General features: G+C 48.5%; 3 protein-coding genes across 7 annotated transcripts in view; 2 read left to right on the forward strand and 1 right to left on the reverse strand.

The window, feature by feature from the left end:
* Positions 1 to 238: 238 nt before the first annotated feature.
* Positions 239 to 4902, forward strand: C1QBP (complement C1q binding protein). The gene is made up of 6 exons (XM_021067745.2): positions 239 to 524; positions 1090 to 1240; positions 2746 to 2839; positions 3957 to 4052; positions 4284 to 4406; positions 4518 to 4902. Exons 1-6 carry the CDS (start codon positions 293 to 295, stop codon positions 4665 to 4667), a joined length of 846 nt encoding a protein of 281 aa, XP_020923404.1. The 5' UTR covers positions 239 to 292; the 3' UTR covers positions 4668 to 4902.
* A 54-nt stretch (positions 4903 to 4956) lies between these two features.
* On the reverse strand, positions 4957 to 14204 carry RPAIN (RPA interacting protein). Of its 2 annotated transcripts, none has more exons than XR_014821772.1 (7): positions 14091 to 14204; positions 12498 to 12668; positions 11154 to 11214; positions 8591 to 8756; positions 8431 to 8494; positions 6648 to 6788; positions 4957 to 5092 (listed from the first exon to the last, which is right to left on the reverse strand). XR_014821772.1 is itself a non-coding variant. In XM_021067747.2 (7 exons), exons 1-7 carry the CDS (start codon positions 14169 to 14171, stop codon positions 5063 to 5065), a joined length of 660 nt encoding a protein of 219 aa, XP_020923406.1. In that variant the 5' UTR covers positions 14172 to 14204; the 3' UTR covers positions 4957 to 5062. The 2 variants fall into 2 exon arrangements, 1 of the variants encoding a protein (XP_020923406.1); XM_021067747.2 differs by having other exon boundaries at positions 8645 to 8756.
* A 561-nt stretch (positions 14205 to 14765) lies between these two features.
* The window catches only part of NUP88 (nucleoporin 88), a 38776-nt gene continuing 35441 nt past the window's right edge, over positions 14766 to 18100 (forward strand). For all 4 annotated transcript variants that reach the window (XR_014821752.1, XR_014821753.1, XM_021067743.2 and 1 more), the window contains exon 1: positions 14766 to 15067. Coding sequence is in view for 2 of the 4 variants with exons in the window: in XM_021067743.2 (XP_020923402.1) it covers positions 14777 to 15067 (291 nt within the window). In the remaining 2 variants the exon portion in view is untranslated. The remainder of the gene's footprint in view (positions 15068 to 18100) is intronic.

An 18100-nucleotide genomic window follows, 5' to 3' on the forward strand; every position in this document is an offset into this window, starting at 1 on the left:
GAAGTTTAGAGGGTGTGTCAGCAGCCACTGGAGAGAACTGATGCTGGACAATTGAACTCAGCCGACTCCGGAAAGAAAATTTAGTTACGCGAGTCCAGCACCGGAGGCCGCCAGCAGAGGGCGCCATCCCGCCCACGGTGTCTTCGGTCTGCAAAGAGGCAGCGCGGAAGCGCTTCCCTGGCAGGGGCGGGACTTCCGGCGGCGGTCCTATCACTAGGGGGCGCGGTGAGAAGGAGTCGTCCTTCTTGGAGTGAGTCGTCTTTCGCATCCACACGTGTCCTCCGCTGCCAAAATGCTGCAACTGCTACGCTGCGTGCCCCGCGCCCTGGGCACCGCCGTCGCCGGCCTTTGCGTCGCCGCGCCCTCCCAGCCGCTCCCGCGGCTGCTGCAGCCCGCGTCCCGGCTGTGCGCCCGGCCCTTCGGGCTCCTGAGCGTGCGTGCCGGGTCGGTGCAGCCGCCCAGCCTCCTACGGCCTCGGGGGCCCTGCGCCTGCGGCTGCGGCTGCGGCGGGCTGCACACCGAAGGTGAGACTCGAGCACGTGGGCCGGGAGCTTAACGGACCGGGTTCTGGGTGGAGCAGGGGGACCCGGGACGGGGAAGTTTAGATCTCAAGTGGACAGACCGGAGCCGCGCCCGAGGTCGGGAACAATCTCCCACTGATCGGCGAAAGGCGGGGTAAACCCACGCGAGATTGCCCGTGAGGGGAGAGATACTTAAGCTTAGTCTCTCGAAAATGGATTTTTGTGAAAGCCAAAGGTCGCGGGTAGAAGTAGCGGTGATGGTAGTTAGCAAGAGAAGTAGGGTAGTTACGAATTCTTTTGCTTTGTTTTGAAAAGTGGTAAGAAGTTTATTGTTGAGAATCACTTTTACAGAATCGAGCTCAACTTCTTACTGATAACTTAACGGCATTTTTACAGATGGGGAAACTGAGTCCTAATGGATATGGGTTGGTCTAAGTTCCTAGAGCCACTAATAGTACAAGTATTAGAAATAGCTCAAGTCCAGATCTCTGCCTACAGGAACCTGGGTCATTTTTCTCTTTTAGATTGATTGGTTCTTTTTTCTGTAACTAAGTGATTTCTATTGCAGGGGACAAAGCTTTTGTTGAATTTCTTAATGATGAGATTAAGGAAGAGAAGAAGATACAGAAGCATAAGTCTCTCCCCAAGATGTCTGGAGGTTGGGAGCTGGAAGTGAATGGGACAGAAGCCAAATTAGTGAGGAAAGTTGCTGGAGAAAAGTAAGTACTGGGGCCTGTGGACTCCATGACCCTGCAAGAGCTGCCCTGAGTCATCCCCAAACAGCCTTTAGTTGGTTGCTGCGGTGTAGGTCACAACTGCAGCCCAGATCTGATCCCTGACCTGGAAACTCCATATGCCAAGGGGTGGCCAGAAAGGAAAAACAAAACCAAAAACCAGCCTTTAGTTAAGGCAGGTACTTTGACACTTTCTGAGAGCTGAGAGGCCTTGTTTTGGTAACTTCACAAGCTCCAGGCCGTTCATCCGCTGCACACTGATGTGCTGTGGTGGTTAATGAGAAGGTAGTAAGAAAGTAGAAAGAAGCCAAGTAGCTGGGAGTCTGTTGGACCAGTAGAGGCATCATTCACTAAACCCTTACTGGTGAGGGAGGCCACGCCTTTCCTAAATCTAGGCATGCAAATTCAGAAATTCTGACAGTAGGAGAGAATCTCTGAGTTACAGGCTAGGAAAACAAAGCCCCTACTGTGTTTACAGTGGAGAAAAGAAGATAAGTGGCAGGATGGGGTATGGCAAGGGTTATCATTAGAGAGGTGGGAAGCCTTCCACTTGGTTAAGCTAAGTCCGCGATCCACTCTGGGTGAACAAAGGTTTCTGTTTGTGCTGTGAAGTAGGATTCTGGTTCTTTTTCACCTGGTGGTGTAGTTAGTGTGTTTCCCCTTCATAAATCCATCGTGTTATTCTGGAACTTTGCCTAAACCACTTGACTAGGGTAAGTCATAGGCAGTTTAAGGCCAGTGTAAAAATAATGTTCTAATGAACGTAACTGCAATTTGGTGCCCAGGAGCTCAGCTTAGTCAGCACTGTTGCAGATTAGACAAATTTTATGGCTGAACCTCAAACCTCAAACTGACAAGGCGGCTGGTTAGCACAGCCCGGAGAAGAACTACAGCGCACTGCGGCACACCACCCAGCACTGCTCATTCCAAATCTGTTTATCATTCAAACTTTGAAACGAGGTACCATGAGGTGGCGAGTCTTTTAACTTAAAATTGTCACTACTTGATGTTTGCAGTCTGCTTTGTGATTGTAACACTTCGCGCAACTGCCCTGAGGAATGAGCCTGTCCTGCAGCCTGTTCTCTGGGAGCTCTCCCCTCACTGGCTGCTCCTCATGCTCAGCTCATGCCACCACCCTCCAGGACGCCTTCTTCCTTCCTCCCAGGGGCAGATTTTCTGATGGAGGACAGCTTTTTAAAGGCTTTGCCCCCAGCTTCTCAGCTGTTCACCACCACCAGAGGGTGTCCTGGGAAGACTGGGACAGCAGTGTTAGCTGGCTGTGGACACATGTTGGCACTGAGCCCCGGATGCTGACCTGATGGAAGGGGCCCAACCATGACTGTCTTAGGAGCTAGGGTCTATTTGACGGCCGTCTGGCAGCACATAGTAGGCCCACCTCAGACCTGCTGAATCCAGCTGTGGGTAGGATGCAGGCACCCGCCTTAACTACTCTGTTGAAAGTACATTCTGTGTTTCTTTGGCTTTTCTAGGATCACTGTCACCTTCAACATCAACAACAGCATCCCACCCCCCTATGGGGAGGAGGAGCAGCCGTCGGAAGGGCAGAAGGTTGAGGAACAGGAGGTAGGTTTGTAGCACAGGAACCAGCTTGTGCCACCTTGTTCTGACAGGCCATTCTGGAGGCTTAGAGAAGGAGCCCTGGTTTTTGCTGTTTCCCGTCCTCTAATGCTAGGGGAGAGAAGGCAAAATACAGTCATCCTTGGGCCTTTTCTTATAAAGCACTAGTTTCTAGCCAGCTTTAAGCCGGGGACTCTGTGGCCCCTTTTCTTTCCCAGGGCCCAAGTAAATTGTAGGCTGCAGACTTTGGCTCTGTAGTTTCAAAGGTACTGAAATTGTCTCGCCTTTCTCATGATCAGGAGGCGTTTGGTACCCGAGATCACCATTTGGAGGGTTTCCACGCAAGGAATGTCCTGAGACACTCCAGGCTGACAGTTCACACCAGCCAGAGGCAGCACAGACTTTGGCACGGTTTCTCCTTAGATTGTCGACCCCCTTGGTTGGACCTGGATGGTGCTCAGTCTTCACACATTTAGGAAGCGGTGTACCTGGCCTAGAAACCAGCCAGTGTGAGGGCTACAGGGTCCCCAGATTTTCTGGCTGGGTGGGCATGGTACTGTCTCATGATCCAGCAGTTCCGCTCCCTGGAAGACCCCGCCTGCCCCCATTGCACTCACCTTCAAAGGAAGGCTTGCTGTGATTATTCAGCCATTGGGATGACCAGTTAACTAGAGGTGATTAAGCAGCCTTTGGTCCCTGGCTGTAAGAAAGGAAGAGCCCCCAAAGGATCTTGGAGCTTTAGGCCAGCTTTGCATTGTATGGATATAGAAACGGGCCCAGAAAGATTTAGTTGGCAGAGCTGGGGCTAGAGTTCAGATTTTCTAATTCCAAACCTCCCGTGTTCTTTAAACAAGTAGGGCGCTAATAGAAGTAAAATGCTGTACCAAAGATACGATACACTGCCCTCCAAAAGAGAGTCTGTAACTCTAGAAAGGTCGGCTGCAGTCCCCTCTCCCTGACCAGCTGGTATGTGGCTTTAGTGTTAGAGATTCTCCGCGCCTATTTGGGAACACTCTAGCGTACCGCAAGACTTAAAAATCGGCTAAATAATATCCTAAACTGAGATCTCTGGTCTAGACCCGTGCCGACAAAGGCATTCACTAACTTGGTCTTATTTCCCCAGCCTGAACTGACGTCCACTCCCAACTTCGTGGTTGAAGTGACAAAGGATGGTAGCAAGAAGGCCCTCGTGCTGGATTGTCACTATCCAGAAGATGAGGTAGGCAGAGTGGAGTGCCAGAGCCCCTTGGCATCCCTGGGGGCCTCCGGGGACCTTCCTGGTCCCATTTGTAGCTGACACTGACATTTCTAGGTTAGACCAGCGCAAGACCGGCTGGGCTGAGGGAGCAAGGTTAAGTCAGTTTCAAGCTGTCAGCAGTCCCTTTTCTTTGCATGAGTCTGGCTTGTCCTGGTAAACTTTTCAGCTTCCCCAAATACTGTCTCTTCCCAGATTGGACAAGAGGACGAGGCGCAGAGTGACATTTTCTCTATCAAGGAAGTGAGTTTTCAGTCCACAGACGATTCTGACTGGAAGGACACAAATTACACACTCAACACAGACTCGCTGGACTGGGTGAGTGCTGGATAGGGCGGGGTGCTCCTGGGCCTTGCAGGGAGTCCCAGTCAGGAGAGACAGGGAAGGATCTGAGTGTCTCAGGTAAGGAAGAGCTCTTTCTCCTTTCAGGGCTTATATGACCACCTAATGGATTTCCTTGCGGACCGAGGGGTGGACAACACTTTTGCCGACGAGTTGGTGGAGCTCAGCACAGCCCTGGAGCACCAGGAGTACATTACTTTTCTCGAGGACCTCAAAGGTTTCGTCAAAAGCCAGTAGGCAGACAAGGCACTAGACACCTTGACTTTGTGGCAGGCTTTGGCCGGCAAACAAAAACCTACTCTGAGGCCAGACCCACGTGCTTTGAAATGGTATTCATCCCACTATCATGGAAAATAATTCAATTTTAACTTATTTCTGTTGCCTCATATTTGCCATTCATTTATTCTCTACAAACCTGTTATTTCTAGATTTTTGTATAACATGATGATGGACAATAAAATCTCCAAGGTGGTTTCGGTTTCTCTTCCTTCCCCTTCAACCTGCTTTATAAAATGGAAAGAGCAGAGACACTTGAAAAGCTTTAATACAAAATAAAGGATAAATAATAAAAGGTTTGTATTTATAAGGCCCCTTCTCAAGATGGAACTTTCCAACCCAGTAGACTGCTGGCTCTAGAGGATCACGGCCCAAGTATCACAAGCCTGGATTTAAATAGAAAAGAATTTAAGTTGTATTTCACAAAAAATAATCTCAATATACAGTTAAAGTCATAACCAGCAATGACATTTATGCTGCACTTAGAATTCCTACATATGAGAGGATGCTGGGTTCACTTACAACTATGCAGCAGTTCAGTGGCGTGGAAGAGGAGGCGGCCCTGGGGAGCCTGGTCTCGACTTTGCTGGCACTGTGTCCTGCAGCCTCAGAACAACTGCCTTCTAACACCAACACCAACCCGGGGATGGACTGGTCAAAATCCTCACCCTCAGAAAACTAGGGACCAGAGAGATGCTTTTTTTTTTTTTTTTTTTTGCCTTTTTTAGGACTGCACACATGGCATATGGAGGTTCCAATCAGAGCTGTAGTTGCCAGCCTACACCACAGCCACAGCAACTCTCGGGATCTGAGCTGCATCTGAGACCTACACCATGGCTCACAGCAATGCCAGATCCTTAACCCACAGAGCAAGGCCAGGGATCGAACCCACAACCTCATGATTCCTAGTTGGATTTGTTGACCACTGAGCCATGATGGGAACTCCAGAGATTCTTTGACAGCTGGCAGTGATAGAGCCCAGCAGGGAGGGGAGGTTTGCAGGCACGTGTCATGGCAGGTACAGCCTAAGCCTGCTCACTCCAGCAAGTGGAGGCCCCGTCACGGAATCCTATCTCCACCTAGGTCCTCTAGGTCCTAGAGTTGGTCTGGCACATCTTGGTGGCTCAACGGTACCATCTTCTTTCTCTGCCTTATGCTCCACATCCCTGCTGAGTCACGCCATAGCTGGACCCTGCTTGCTGGGTCTTGAGCCCAATGGTCCTTGCTCCCCGCTTAAGAGGTTAGAGACATGGAGCTCCAGAGCATTCCAAATGATGGACCTTCCAAAATGGAGATCTCTGGGGTGGCCTATGGTACAGGCCTTCCCCTCATCTTTACTGTAACTCTGGAGCCAGCATTGCCAACCATGCTATCCTACAACCGCTGGCGCTGCCCACAGCCCTCGCCTTCCCAGCCTCAACCTGCATGTGGGTTCGAGGCTGCTCTGAACTGCAGGGGAGCAGACAACTGGGGCCCATGACGCCTGTGCTGTGACTGGCTGGACACTCGGCAGCTAAGCCTCCTCTGCTTCCTCTGCTCATTCCCGCCAGCACCTGGTCAGAACATCCCCGCTCCAGCTCTGCTCCACCTCGCCTGAGGACGGCTCACCGAGAAGGCTCGACTCTCCTGCCTCAGTTCATTTCTACAGATATACTGGGCACCTATCTATGTGCCAAGGACAAGAAGGCCATTGCCCTCAGACAAGAGATGGCAGTGCCACCAGGCTCCTACTTCCTGACTGAACTGCCTCTGTCCCTTCTCCCTTCAGGGTATGACGGGCCTTCAACTGAAGTGACCCTCTCTTTCCTATGCAGGGAACTTCCTCAGAGAATAAGCTGTATTTTGAACCATTTACCTGTTTGTAAGCTATTCTTTCTACCAGGGTAGGAATAAAATCACCCACGGACCTGCTCCTACCACTGGGTCGTGTGGGAGGCTTACCAGACAGCTCATGAGAAGACTGGACTTTTCCTCTGTCCCTTCCGTGACGGAGAATTCTGGCGTGTGGGAACAATGTGCACTGTGCTCGTTGACACTGTCTTCTAAACAGGCACGGAGCTTCTGTTCTGTCAAGTCTGGAGACTAAAAAATTGAAGAGTTACACTACCGCCTGATCCTAGCTACCGTGCGGTCAGTAGGCTGCAAACCCCAGTGCCTTGCACCAGCCTAGGTAACGGTGGCTTGCTCAACCTGCACCTTTGAAAACGCTCTTGGGCTCATGATTTGCTAAGAGGACCCTTAAACAGCAACCATGGAACCACCCCTCCAGATGGACCAGGGCTCTGCACTCCTTCTGTAACACACGGACCGCCGTGCACCACACCAGCAACACTCAGAGCTGGGAGGCTTTCTAGACTTTCTCTGTTTCTGCCTCCACCAGTGAGTGTGTCCTTAGCACTCACCAAGCGCTGCCTGGTCGCAGATCTGCCTGTGTGAACTGAACTTGCTACTGTAAGCAAGTGACTTAATTACATACTATGTAAATCAAAGAAGAGAATGAAACAAAGTTTTATTTTTATGACAGTAAGTGGAATGTTTAGGAAACACTCAAAAAGATGAGTTGCTGGAGTTCCCATCGTGGACAGTGGTTAACGAATCCAACTAGGAACCATGAGGTTGCAGGTTTGATCCCTGCCCTTGCTCAGTGGGTTAAGGATCCGGCGTTGCCGTGAGCTGTGGTGTAGGTCGCAGACGTGGCTCAGATCCCACGTTGCTGTGACTATGGTGTAGGCCAGGGGCTACAGCTCGGATTTGACCCCTAGCCTGGGAACCTCCATATGCCGCAGGAGCGGCCCAAGAAATTGCAAAAAAGATTTAAAAAAAAAAAAAAAAAAGATGAGTTGCTAATGACAACAAAAAAAGTGTTGAATTAGGTAAAAGACGTAGAGGAAAAAATCCTAAAGTCGTGCATTCAGCTTCTTGAAGCACTTTACCAAAACAAAACTGGAAACTCTAGACTATGTATTACAAGACTGGTTTACGTGAAAAAGAAAACCTCAGCTCTCCAATCAGTAGAAACCTGACAAGTACTGGCCAACAAATGTATGTTTGAAACTTACTGAAAAATGTTTCATTTGTTTAATTCACCACTTCAACCAACTGGCAAGCTTTCAGATGAGTGATCTCCTGTATCTTAAGATCACTGACAAATTCTGAATACAGTTGTGTCTTTAAAAATGGAAACGCTCTATGGAAGAGCAGATGCAGGTGTTCCCAGTTCTAAGCTGGGCTCTCTAAAGATCTTAAGCAGCAGTACTTTAGGGACAGGAGTAAGTGCCTCAGGGGAAGGGCGGGAAGCCCGTCTCTGTGCTGCCTATATTCTCACGGTGGCCGATCTCAAGCTCCCAGCATGACCCAAACGTGCAGCAGGGAGAGACTGCATAGCACTGGAGGTTCTGTGTGGGAAGAGGTGACCCAAGATCTGCGTGAGGGGAGTTCCTGTCGTGGCTCAGTGGTTAACGAATCTAAGAACTATGAGGTTGCGGGTTCGATCCCTGGCCTTGCTCAGTGGGTTAAGGATCCAGCGGTGCCGTGAGCTGTGGTGTAGGTCACAGACGAGGCTCAGAGCCCACGTTGCTGTGGCTCTGGTGTAGGTCGGCGGCTACAGCTCCGATTATACCCCTACCTGGGAACCTCCATATGCCGTGGGAGCAGCCCTAGAAAAGGCAAAAAGACAAAAAAAAAAAAGAAAAAAAAAAAAAAGATCTGCGTGAGGGACACTCACATGAGACTGGATGTAGAGGCCACACTGACACAGGACCACACCGCTCGCTATTCTCAGGTTGTACCTGGAAGCAGAATTGGGATCCCGGAGCGTTACGGCCAGCAGACCTGGATCTCCCAACACATCCCAGACAACATATTTGGAGGGAAGGTCCACTCACCTTGGAGTAGGGGGTGGGGACGAACAATGCTGAAAAGGTTATGAAAACTCTTACTTTGTACACACAGGACAGATGAGAGGGTTTGCTTCCCACTCGGCCAGCATGACGCTGAGACACTTTTCATCAAACTGCAAGCTCTTCTCATACTCGCTGATGATGGATAGTTCTGCAAAAGGCGAAGCTCAGCTGGGGTGTTTCTGCCGCCCACCATCTGGGCAACCCTGTCTTGAATGTCAAACCTCACCTTCAAAGGCTCCCCCACACAAGAGGCAAATTCGGGAAGAATCACGCTACCAATCATTAGATATTTACTGCTCGTCAGGCTTCATCTTCTTGGATCCCTCCCTGCCTGTCTCCTTGTGAAGCAAGAGGCTGAGACACAAAGGGCGACTTTCCCCCACAGCTCCGGGGGCTACAGGAGCAGAGATGGAGGGTGTCAGGGTGCCAGTGGCAGCTGGAGACAGCTGACACTGACACGGTTACTCCTGATGCCAGGCCCACCCTGCTGAATCCAAGGTGATCTGTTCCTTAGTGTTCACATTCGGAGTCTGTGCTGCTCAGAATGTGTGTGTTCCTTCATTCAACCAACACAGGACAAACCTCGTACTTGGGAGGCGTGGGTACAAAGATGAAAAAGGCCGGTTCTGGCTCTTGACGAGTTCACTGTCTACACGTCAGAGCCAGGGTCAGCAAAGCACAGGCTACAGGCCATACCCAGGTCACCTTCCATTTTTTTAATTTTTAATTTAAAAAAAAAAATTTTTTTTTACACCTTTCATTTTTTTAAACCAAGCTGTAATGGAACAGCCATGTTCATTTGGTTTGCATGTGGTCTATGGCTGTTCTCACACTACATGGGCAGAAGTGAGTAGCTGCAGCAGCCCAAACACTTACTCTCCCTCACGGAACCCCCATTCTAGAGGGTTCCCTATGACTGAGTATGGCAGAACATAACAAATTTTCATCACTTCAGATTTTTATACCCTAAGAGAAATATTTAGCGAGTCCCATGTTTCACCACTAAGGTTTTGCAGGTGAGGGTGAAGAGAACATCAATCAAAAAAAAAAAAAAAAAATTAAAATCAGGGATTCTTCAGTTTAAGTGGAATCAATGCACCAATCACAACAACAGCACACACTTACATAGCACTTAATATGTGTGAAATGCTATTTTGAGTCCTTTCCATATATTAACTTCTTCCTTACTATTATCCTTATTTTAAAGATGAAGAAACTGGAGTTCTCGTCGTGGCGCAGTGGTTAACGAATCTGACTAGGAACCATGAGGTTGCAGGTTCGATCCCTGGCCTTGCTCAGTGGGTTAACGATTCGGCATTGCCTTGAGCTGTGGTGTAGGCCACAGCCACGGCTTGGATCCTGCATTGCTGTGACTGTGGTGTAGACCGGCGACTACAGCTCTGATTGGACCCCTAGCCTGGGAATCTCCATACGCTGCGGGAGCAGCCCTAGAAAAGACAAAAAAAAAAAAGAAGAAACAGGCACAGGGAGGTTAAGTACTTTGTCCAGCAGCACACAAGTTAAAACGGTAAAGTGGAGAAGTGAATCTTAGCAGTCTAGCCCAAGAGTTCATGCTCTGGCATCCTCATGATAATAGCTCTTGTTTATTGGAAGCTCTATAGGAGTTCCCTCGTGGCTCAGTGGTAACTCGTATCCATGAGGACTCAGGTTCGATCCCTGGCCTCACTCCGTGGGTTAAGGATCTGGCTTTGCCATGAGCTGTGGTATAGGTCGCAGACGTGGCTTGGACCTGTGCTGTGGCTGCGGCATAGGCCAGCAGGCACCCCTACCCTGTTAACTTCCATATGCCATGGATGCGGCACTAAAAAGACAAAAAAAAAAAAAAGAGAGAGAGAGAGAGAGAGAAAGAGAAAGCTCTATATGGCAGGCACTGCTCTAATCTCTTATACATATCAGCTTAGCCTACAAACTTATAGGGCAGGTCTATCAGCTCTGTTTAACAGATGAAGAAAACTAAGCCTAATTAAGCTAGGGCTATGTGCAACAAATGACTTGGTTACACAAGGCACTAAATTATGAGTCTTATGGTGCTGTGATGCTGCGGGAAGGGGACGCTCACAAGACCCTGGGGCATCAGTAGAGAACAGACGAGAGAAGGTACTTGAACCAGGCAGTGCAGGAGATCTCACCATGCCAGACCCTGTAAGGTGACAGGATTACCAAAAATCTACTAACAGAGAGGTACTGTCCATAGAATAAACACAGGAACTGGATTCACAGAATTGATTTTGCTCCACAACTCCACCACCAGCTGTGCAACCTGTCTAAGAGACGACTCCCCTCTGTCTCACACTACCCAGTAGGGTCGTCATAAGGAGAGAACAACAGTGTGAAAGGAGCTCAAAGCCTGGCAACACTGAAGACTCTTAGTAATGGGAAGACAGACAGCCAAGACTTTAGAGTAAAAACACAGACTTCTAGACACTCAACTGAAGATAAAAATCTTAAAACATTCTGTTTAGAAAGAAGGTCCGCATTAGAGCAGCTAGACATATAGGCAGGAAGGACTATTCCCAAAGGTCACCTTGATCAATCAGCTCCTGTTGGATTTCCTCCAACACAGCCAGATCCATGGGCTCCTCCAACTGCAAGAGAATGCGGGGTCATCACAGGTGTGCAGTTATATTCAGCTGACAAGACCCACAATGGTTCACACATGGAGGCCTGCTCGAAGAACCCAGATTTAACTGAGGAAATCAGTCCAGTCCTTCTGTAGAATGTGCTGGCAAAGTGGTAATGTGCCCATGCTGAGAGGGCATCAACAAATGAGCAAACCACTAAGTGACAAAATAATGGCACTAAATGTGGGGGAGACAGTGTAGGGCAGCAGCTAAGTATATGGTTCCACCAAAGCTACGTGACCACCAGAAAGTCACTAACCTCTATCCACCTCCTTTTGGGCCTCTGTAAGTGAAAATAAAACCCACTGGAGAGGGCTATTGTGATCATTAATTGAGATTATGTTAACTCAAACATTTTGCATGATGAGGGGCACATAGAAAGCACAAAATAATGCATTTTCATAGCAGCCCTTGATGTTTTCAAAGCAGTTTCCCACATGCTTTTTATGTTGTCCTACAATAATGACAACACTATCTTCTTCATCTTACAAACTTGAAAACTAAAGCTTAAAGAGGCAGAGTTAGCGTCAATAGTGAGGAGTTCCCATCATGGTGAAGCAGAAACGAACACGACTAGTATCCATGAGGATGTGGGTTCAATCCCCGGCCTCGCTCAGTGGGTTAAGGATCTGGTGATGAGCCATGAATTGTGGCGTAGGTCGCAGACGTGGCTCAGGTCTGGCATTGCTATAGCTGTGGTGCAGGCTGGCGGCTGCAGTTCCGATTAGACCCTTATCCTGGGAATTTCCATATGCCACTTTTTAGTCCAAAAAAAAAAAGAGTCAATAACAAAACAAGAATCAAAATTCCAGAACTGCTGACTTCCAATCCAATAGTCTTCCTGACACATGGTAAACGCTTCCTCTCTACACCTAGCTCCCAGCTGTGGCTGAGATTAGAATCAGAAAGTTCCTGGAGATCCTTTACAAAGAGATTCCTACCCCCACCTACTGAATCAAAATTTCCAGGGGTGGAGCTAAAGAGTAAAACTTCCTTCCTTTTAGTTTCATGAGTGATTATGATGCAACAACGCAGCAGATTGACAGTCTGGTGTTTATGAGCCATTAATTAATCTAGAAGAGTCTAACATTAAAGGTAGAAGAGCCTGGGTCAAAGGCCATTAGAAACTTGATTGGGGGCCAGAAGGTGGATGGGGTTTAGAGGACTTGGGGACATAGGCAGAGAGAGGAGACTAGGCAATCCTGGTGCTAGAACACCTTCCCTAAGAACACATAACCCAGCCTGACCTGTGCCAAGGCTCCTGGCCAGCTCTTCGCCGACTGCAAAGCATTCCACTCTTCTTCCATCACCTCCTGCACCAGAAGGCTATTTCGAGCTCCCCCTGACATACTGCTTCCAGTCTGGCGATATCTGTTCAGGAGCCTGTCCCGGCTGTTTCTCATTCTCTCCAGGCATCCCTTGGAGAAGAATAAAGAAGGGATGGGGGGGGCAATTCCATTAAAAAACAACCTCTTAGATAAGTTATTAAAACATTAAAGGAAATTTCTAGACACAAAATTTCAACTATAATTCTGACTACTGTTATTTTGGTACCGTCCTCCAGATCCACATATAGTGGGTGAAATTACAATGCTTGGTAATGTATTTCTAGACCAACATATTTCATAGTCTATCTTCAGTTCCAGCTTCCTTACTGGCTGGGTGATAACAGCTCAGTATCCACTGTGCCATTAGAAAAGTTAGGCTGCTTCCAAATTCCTGCTCCTCTAGATATGGCTCTGGTGGTCGCCTCCGTTTTTCACCTTTGAGCAATCTTGTCTCCTAGGGGACATACGGCAACACCTGGAGCCATTTTTGGTTGTCACAGGGCTAGTTGTAGGGCTATTGATATCTAGTAGGAAGAGGCCAGGAAGGCTGCTAATCATTCTACAATCCTGAAACAGCCTCCCATAACAAAGCGCCAATTTCTTCAAAACGTCAAGAGCCAAGGGTGAGAAATGCTGCTGTCAACAGTCATTTCTAGGAGTTCCCATCCTGGCGCAGTGGTTAATGAATCCGACTAGGAACCATGAGGTTGCAGGTTTGATCCCTGGCCTTGCTCAGTGGGTTAAGGATCCGGTGTTGCCGTGAGCTGTGGTGTAGGTCACAGACACGGCTCGGATCCTGCGTTGCTGTGGCTCTGGTGTAGGCTGGTGGCTACAGCTGCGATTAGACCCCTAGCCTGGGAACCTCCAAATGCCACGGGAGCGGCCCTAGAAAAGGCAAAAAGACAAACAAACAAACAAACAAAACCAGGCAATTCTAGCATCAGATTATTTCTCTGGAACATATCCATTATTTCAGAGATTCTGGAAAGACAGGCCATAGTACTTACAAGAACCAGGCTGAGTTCAGAATAGGTCAGGACTGACTGCAGGCTACAGCTCTACAAAGCCTTAGTCATGGAGGCTCAAAAAGTTTGAAATAGAGAAATAATTTCCGGAATTGGAAATAATATCTAATTATTCTCTTCCTCTCTGGCATAGACATAAGGTCTCGCATGCGGTGAGTATACAAGGTGCCTCTCTGGTGTCCTCCCACCCGACAACAGCGGTGGTGTCACTGAAGAGGTGTAGAGGTGGACCACAGCTCACACTGAAAACAAACCCGAATCCAAAAGGAAGGCTTCTTGGGACTAGACCAGTCCAGGCTAATCCCACACCGAGGGGTCCAGAAACTCTAGGAAGTGACTGGACTACAGGTAGGAGGCCCAAGTGCCAGGTCCACCCCCCAAGACACCTGCCTCATCTGCTGAGAGAAGTCACGGAGGAGACCGGTTCCCGGGACGGACTAAGGAGGTGACAACGGCTCGGCCAAGGCTTCCCATATCCCACACTCACCTGCCTAAAAGCCGCCTTCCAAGGCGGCGAGCCCACCAGTTTATACAGAGAGCGGTGCCGAGACCCTGACGCCTCTGCCATTTGCTTTTCCCGGGAGTCGCCGCCAGAAAGCCCAGCCGCGGAGAGCGCGCAGAATCCTGGGAGTTGCAGTTTCCGGGTGCCCGCCGCACCAGGTCGCGGGGAATTCTGGGAGGCATTGTCCTTCGGGCCAGCCCCATTCCTTTACAGATTTAGGCAAACCCAAGATGGGTGACGGAAGTAGTGACATTTGTGAGGGCTACCCAATCTGGACTACTTTAGGAGAGGTAAGCCTTGAGGGGAGGTTTTGGATGTCTAGGTTTATCCTGGTGGGGGTGTCCAATAAGCAATAAGATACACATGTCTCAGGCTCCACCCCCGGCTCTAGACTGCCACACCCCCAAAGCTTGCTTTATGCCCGCAAGGTTCAGTTGACCTCATCCCGCCTCCTTTGGCTTCAGAAGAAATGCTGAACTGGCGATTGGCTTTCCTTTGGCCAATGCTGCCGCCTGATGGGCTGGCCTCGCCTTCGCCCCACCCCCTAGCTCTGTTTCCAGCTTCCGGGATGCCTGCTCGATGATTGGCTGAAGCGGTAGGCAGCTAGGCGCGGATTGGCTGCTCTCAGCGGCGGCCTGACCAACTGAGCAGAGGCGAGCTGTTGGGCTGAGATGGCGGCGGTCGAAGGAGCTACGGGCGACGGCGAGGTGTGGCAGACCTGGCTTCCTAATCACGCCGTGTTCTTGCGGCTCCGGGAGGGACTGAAAAACCAGAGCCCAGCCGAAGTGGAGAAGCCGGCTTCTTCATCATTGTCCTCGTCGCCGCCATTGCTGACAAGAAACCTGGTCTTAGGCCTCGGCGGAGAGCTCTTCCTGTGGGACGGAGAAGGCAGCTGTTTCTTAGTCGTTCGCCTTCGGAGCCTCAGCGGCGCGGGCGAGGAGCCCTCCCTTTCTCAGTACCAGGTACGACCAGGCTGATCTTGGAAAAGAACCTCAGCTGGGCTCCGAACTAGCTTTTTCGTTCTTTTCCTATCCTGGCTGTTTTTTATCTGCTGGGAGGGGTGCTACAGACGTCCTTTTGGGGGGCGTCCAGCAACGAGTGGGAAAGTCTTTTATTTTCATTCGCCTCAGTGTGGCCACAGAATCTTTTGGAGACTCTCGTCCCGTATTTCACTCCTTTGACAAGTATTCATTGACAATGTGCGGGACACTTACAAGAACTTATGCGCTCAAGAGGTCTGGGAGGAAGGGAAGGACGGTGGATTAACAATAAAATGTAGATGCAGGATGTCTGAAGAAAAACAAAGCAGGGTTAAGTGGGTGCACGTGCTATTTTTAGTGGCTCCTGAGAACCTATTTCCTGACGTCACACTCCTAATAGGGCAGGGACGTCCTGTCTTTCTCTTGGGGTTGTTGTGAGCATCAAGTTTGGCGCCTGAGGTGGAGGAGGAAAACCCTCTTAATTCTTTCAAGAAATTAGGCCAACCCTAGAGATGAAGAGGATTTTTTGCTTGTTTTTGAGAAGCCAACAGCATGTGAAAGTAGCTGTGATCAGAAAATCTCCCAGGGCTCTTGTGATCATCAAACATTGCTTTATGGGAGTGTTTATTTATAATAAACTGATTCTTGTCTTTTAACAGTTGAAAAAATAAACAGGAGTTCCTGTGGTGGCTCAGCAGGTTAAGGACCCCTGGTTGTCTCTGTAAGGATGCAGGTTCGATCCCTGGCCTTGCTCAGTGGGTTAAGGATTCAGCATTGCCGCAAGTTTTGGCCTCAGTTGCAGATGGGGCTCCGCTCTGGTGTTGCCAAGGCTATGGCACAGGCTGCAGCTGCAGCTCTGATTGACCCCTGGCCCAGGAACTTCGATATGCCGCAGGTGCAGCAGTAAAAAGAAAAAAAAAAAAAAAACAAGAAAAACCTGGCATCCATTTTAACACATGGCATCTATTGTGTGCTGTTGTTTGATTCTTATGATGAGAAATGATTTGAATAAGGTGCTAACAGTGTTTCTGCAGTTTTGAAAATAGATCACAAGCCTACAATCTACTTATTCTAAAATTTCAGTTTATTTTTATTTATTTATTTATTGTTTTTTTAGGGCCACACCTGAGTCATATGGAAGTTCCCAGGTTAGGGGTCCAATCGGAGCTGTAGCTGCTGGCCTATGCCACAGCCGTGCCAAATCTGAGCCGTGTCTGTTGACCTACACCACAGTTCACGGCAACACCGGATCCTTAGCCCGCTGAGCAAGGCCAGGGATCAAACTTGAGTCCTCATGGATACTAGTCATATTGGTTTCTGCTGAGCCACAACAGGAACGCCCTAAAATTTCAGTTTATAAGTGTAATTGTTAGATGCTCAGCACACAGTATCAAAATAGCACCCTTGGGAGTTCTCTGGTGGTCTGGTGGGTAGGATTTGGCACTTTCACCACGTGGTCAGTCCCTGGTCTGGGAACTGACATCCCACCTCAAACTGCTGCATGCTGTGGCCAAAAATAGATAGATAGATAAAATGTACACACTTAAAACACACACACACACACACAAAATAGCACCTTATATTGCTGTGCAGAATTTAGCACTGTCATGATTAAATTATATATACTTGTTCATTGTATGAATTCTTTTCTAGATTGTAAGCACGAAGGCAAGGACAATGTCTGCCTTACTTATTTTTGTGTCCCCAGTACTTCAGTGTACCTGGAACATACAAGCTCTCAGTACATATTGATGACTATCTGAATAACTTTCAGTCCTCTAGAATCTCAGAAACTCAGAGATAGGCAAGAAAGCAACTTAACATGAGTTGCAGCTGTAAATGAAACAAAAACATGGGTGATGACTTTTAAAATCAAACCAAATCAGGAGTTCCTGGTGTGATGCAGTGGGTTAATGATCCGGCATTGTCTCTGTTGCAACACAGGTTTGATCCCTGGCCCAGGAACTTCCATATGCCGCAGGTGTGGCTGAAAAAAAAAAAAGACCTCAAAAACCACCAAATACTATGATTATCACAAGTGACCTATGGTGGTTAGATTTGTTTAGCTGAGGAAAGGTGTTCTTTGTTTTGAGGTAGATTGTGAGACTCAAGTAGAAAGAAGATTGAAAAGATAGGGAAGAGGAACTAACCACTGATGAGGGTGGGGGGGGAACCTATTTGATTAGAATCAGCAAAGAGCAGCTAACCGGCCCCCCCCCCAAAAAAAAACCCCAGACTTACAGACATCAGTATTTTTTGTCTTTTTTTTTTTTTTTTTTTTTTAGGGCCGAGCCCACTGCACATGAAGATTCCCAGGCTAGGAGTCTAATCAGCTGCAGCTGCTGGGCTACACCATAGCCACAGCAATACTGGATCCATAACCCACTGTAAGAGGCCAAGGATTAAACCAGCATCCCCGTGGATGCTAGTCAGATTCATTTCCTCTGAGCCACAGTGGGAACTCCTCAGACATCAGTATGAATTGAAATCACATTATATTCAACTTTTTTTGTCTAAAAGTATTTGGGCTTAGGGTAACTCACTATACTTAAGGATAAGCAATACATTGGTAACCATGATTTATTCCTGAATGTGAAAAGAAAATGGAAATTTTGAGATGTTTATGAGAAAAGAGCGCTTTTTTTTTTTTGAGGACATATGATACCAAGACAAACAGCTTAACAGAACCCCCGAAAATATCACCATTCTGGAGTTCCCGCCATGTTGCAATAGGATCCGAGTTGTTTTGGGTGTGCTGGGAGGCAGATTCGAGTCCCCTGGCCTGGCACATTGGCTTAGGTCACAACTACAGCAGTGATCTGACCCCTGGCCCAGGGACCTCCAAATGCTGTGGGGTGGCCAAAAAGGAAAAAAAAAAGAAAATACCACTGTTCCACATTAAATCTGCTTTGGTAAAGCAGCATGCTACTTGCTGGAGAAGCTCTTGAAGCCATTCTCTTACTGTACTGTTTATAATGTAATTATCACTTCTGAGTTCTTCATTTTTCTGTTCAC

Source organism: Sus scrofa, chromosome 12 (genome assembly GCF_054392235.1).
Source record: "Sus scrofa isolate SSC_HxYL_T2T_F1_AM1 chromosome 12, Sscrofa_HxYL_maternal_Yorkshire_Landrace_v2.0, whole genome shotgun sequence".
NCBI classification, from domain to species: Eukaryota; Metazoa; Chordata; class Mammalia; order Artiodactyla; family Suidae; genus Sus; species Sus scrofa.